General features: G+C 45.2%; 1 protein-coding gene across 2 annotated transcripts in view; it reads left to right on the top strand.

The window, feature by feature from the left end:
• Positions 1 to 2,500, top strand: part of LOC148898635 (disintegrin and metalloproteinase domain-containing protein 9-like) — a 16,783-nt gene that overhangs the window by 8,439 nt on the left and 5,844 nt on the right. For both annotated transcript variants that reach the window (XM_088993430.1, XM_088993431.1), the window contains exons 11-15: positions 798 to 931; positions 1,006 to 1,177; positions 2,079 to 2,171; positions 2,285 to 2,389; positions 2,479 to 2,500. The exon at positions 2,479 to 2,500 is cut by the window's right edge and continues 69 nt beyond it. In XM_088993430.1, coding sequence (XP_088849556.1) covers positions 798 to 931; positions 1,006 to 1,177; positions 2,079 to 2,171; positions 2,285 to 2,389; positions 2,479 to 2,500 — 526 coding nt within the window. The remainder of the gene's footprint in view (positions 1 to 797; positions 932 to 1,005; positions 1,178 to 2,078; positions 2,172 to 2,284; positions 2,390 to 2,478) is intronic.

Here is a 2,500-nt window from a genome sequence, read left to right on the forward strand (position 1 = left end):
GGTCGTAAGTCGAAATCCATTCAAAATGGCCGACGTGCCGTTCACACGACAGGATCGTATACAACGTCAATCTGTTGTTTTCTATTTGAATACTATTATATATCAAACTGTTTACACTTCATTTATACATTTTATAACTTTTAGTGTCATTTTTATCATTTTATATTTCGCATAATCGATTTTTATTACTGTATAACTACCTGTAATGTATACAAAACTGCTTACTGATAAATGTTTGATTAATGTTTACTGCACAGTTCATTTATAAATGTTATATTTAACTTTTAGTGTCATTTTTAGCGTTATATATTTCATATTATCGATTTTTATTTTATATTTAGATTGTATATATGGGTTCAAGAAAACACACGTAAAGAATACAGCTATTGAAATAATCGCTCTCCCTGCTAACGGCCAGAAGAGGTCGCCCGACACGCACTCTGACGTGGAGATGTTGCCAAGACGGTATCTGTATTGAGTGTAGTCACGCAATAGATTGCTGTGCGAGGGTGTGACATGCTGGCTGGCCAAAATTGTAGTACGCGTTGCCGGCTGCTTGCGTGTTGTTATAATTTAAAAAAAATAAAAAGGGTTGTGGTCGTAAGTACAGGTGGTCGTAAATCGCGCCGGTCATAACTCGGATGTTACCTATATACACAGTATTTAATATATATATATACAGTGTGTATGTATGTATGTATGCATGTATGTATGTATGTATGTATGTGTGTGTGTGTGTGTGTATATATATATACACAGAGTACGCACGCATTTGTCGGTAACAATGTGTTTTGCAGTTGACCAACAACAACGTGTTTGCGTTCGCCTCCATCGTGGCCCACGAGTTGGGTCACAACCTCGGCATGAACCACGACGACAGCCGGGCCTGCGCGTGCCCCACGCAAGCCTGCATCATGAACTCCGGCGCCACGTAAGCAACGCAAACGCGGACGCGGACGCGGTTCCGTCGCTCTGATGACCAAACGTCAGCCGTTTGGTCATCAGAGGTTCCCGAAACTTCAGCAGCTGCAGCGCCGACGACTTTGAGAAGATGCTGCTGCACACGGGCGGCTCGTGTCTCCTCAACGTGCCGCGGCCCGACGAGGCCTACAGCGCCCCCTACTGCGGAAACGGCCTGCTTGACTTCGGGGAGGAGTGCGACTGCGGGTCGCAGAAGGTCGCTGGCGCGTTTGTCTAGCTATCGAGCTATCTATCTAGCCCCCCAGTGGCTAGCTAGCTTTCTATCTATTTGAATTACTTCCGGGTTGAGTGAATGCTGGTGCGTGTGGCTGCTGATTTATTTGCCATCTATTTGATATCTATCTGTCTACCTATCTAACTGGCTATCTAGCTATTAGCTATATAGCTATCTATCTAGCTATTAGCTAGCTAGCTTTCTATCTATTACAGTTACTTCCAGATTGAGTGACCGCTGGAGCGTGTGGCTGCCGCTGCTGATCTATTTGCTATCTATTAGCTATCTATCTGTCTACCTAGCTGACTAGCTAGATACATATTAGCTATCTAGCTAATAGCTAAATAGCTATCTAGCTATTAGCTCGCTAGCTTTCTATCTATTTGAGTTACTTCCAAGTTAAGTGAACGCTGGCGCATGTGGCTGCCGCTGCTGATTTATTTGCTAGCTATCTATCTATCTATCTATCTATCTATCTATCTATCTATCTATCTATCTATCTATCTATCTATCTATCTATCTATCTATCTATCTAGCTAGCTAGCTAGCTTTCTATCTATTTGAATGACTTCCGCTTTGAGTGAACGCTGGTGCGTGTGGCTGCCACTGCTGATTTATTTGCTATCTATTAGCGATATATTTGCTATCTATTCGCGATATATTTGCTATATAATAGCATACAATAGAAAACGTTGCATAAAAACAACTGATTGACATTGTATACTATCCGGTAGTGTAAACATCACATCGGCCATTTTGAATGGATCTCGACTTACAACTGTTTGACTTACAACCGTTTTGTCGGAACGAAACCCGGTCGCGACTCGGATGTTACCTGTATATATACTGGATATATTATTATTATTATTATTATTATTGACAGGAGTGCGAGAGCGCCCCCTGCTGCGAGTTTAAGACCTGCAGACTGAAAGCGGGAGCCGAATGCGCCACCGGCGAGTGTTGCTCCAACTGTCGGGTACGAAAAAAGTAGAAAATATGGCCGCCACGAATGACACGGGGCAATGGGGGGGGGGGGGGGGGGGGGGGGGTCGATGGGTCCCGTCTGAAAACTTTTACCCTCATGTGCAGTTCCAGCCCGGCGGCACCGTTTGCCGAACTGGCACGGACGAGTGCGACCTCCCCGAGTTCTGCAACGGCTCGTCGTCTCTGTGTCAGAGCGACGTCTTTGTACAGGTTGGCGTGGGGGGGGGGGGGGCGTGTCCGCCTAGGCCACACCCTCAAAATGGCCGCTCACGCTCGCTACTTCCGCTCGTTGATTCCAGAACGGTCATCCGTGTCGGAATC

Source organism: Hippocampus bargibanti, linkage group LG04 (assembly GCF_051943395.1).
Source record: "Hippocampus bargibanti isolate YZ-2025 linkage group LG04, ASM5194339v1, whole genome shotgun sequence".
NCBI classification, from domain to species: Eukaryota; Metazoa; Chordata; class Actinopteri; order Syngnathiformes; family Syngnathidae; genus Hippocampus; species Hippocampus bargibanti.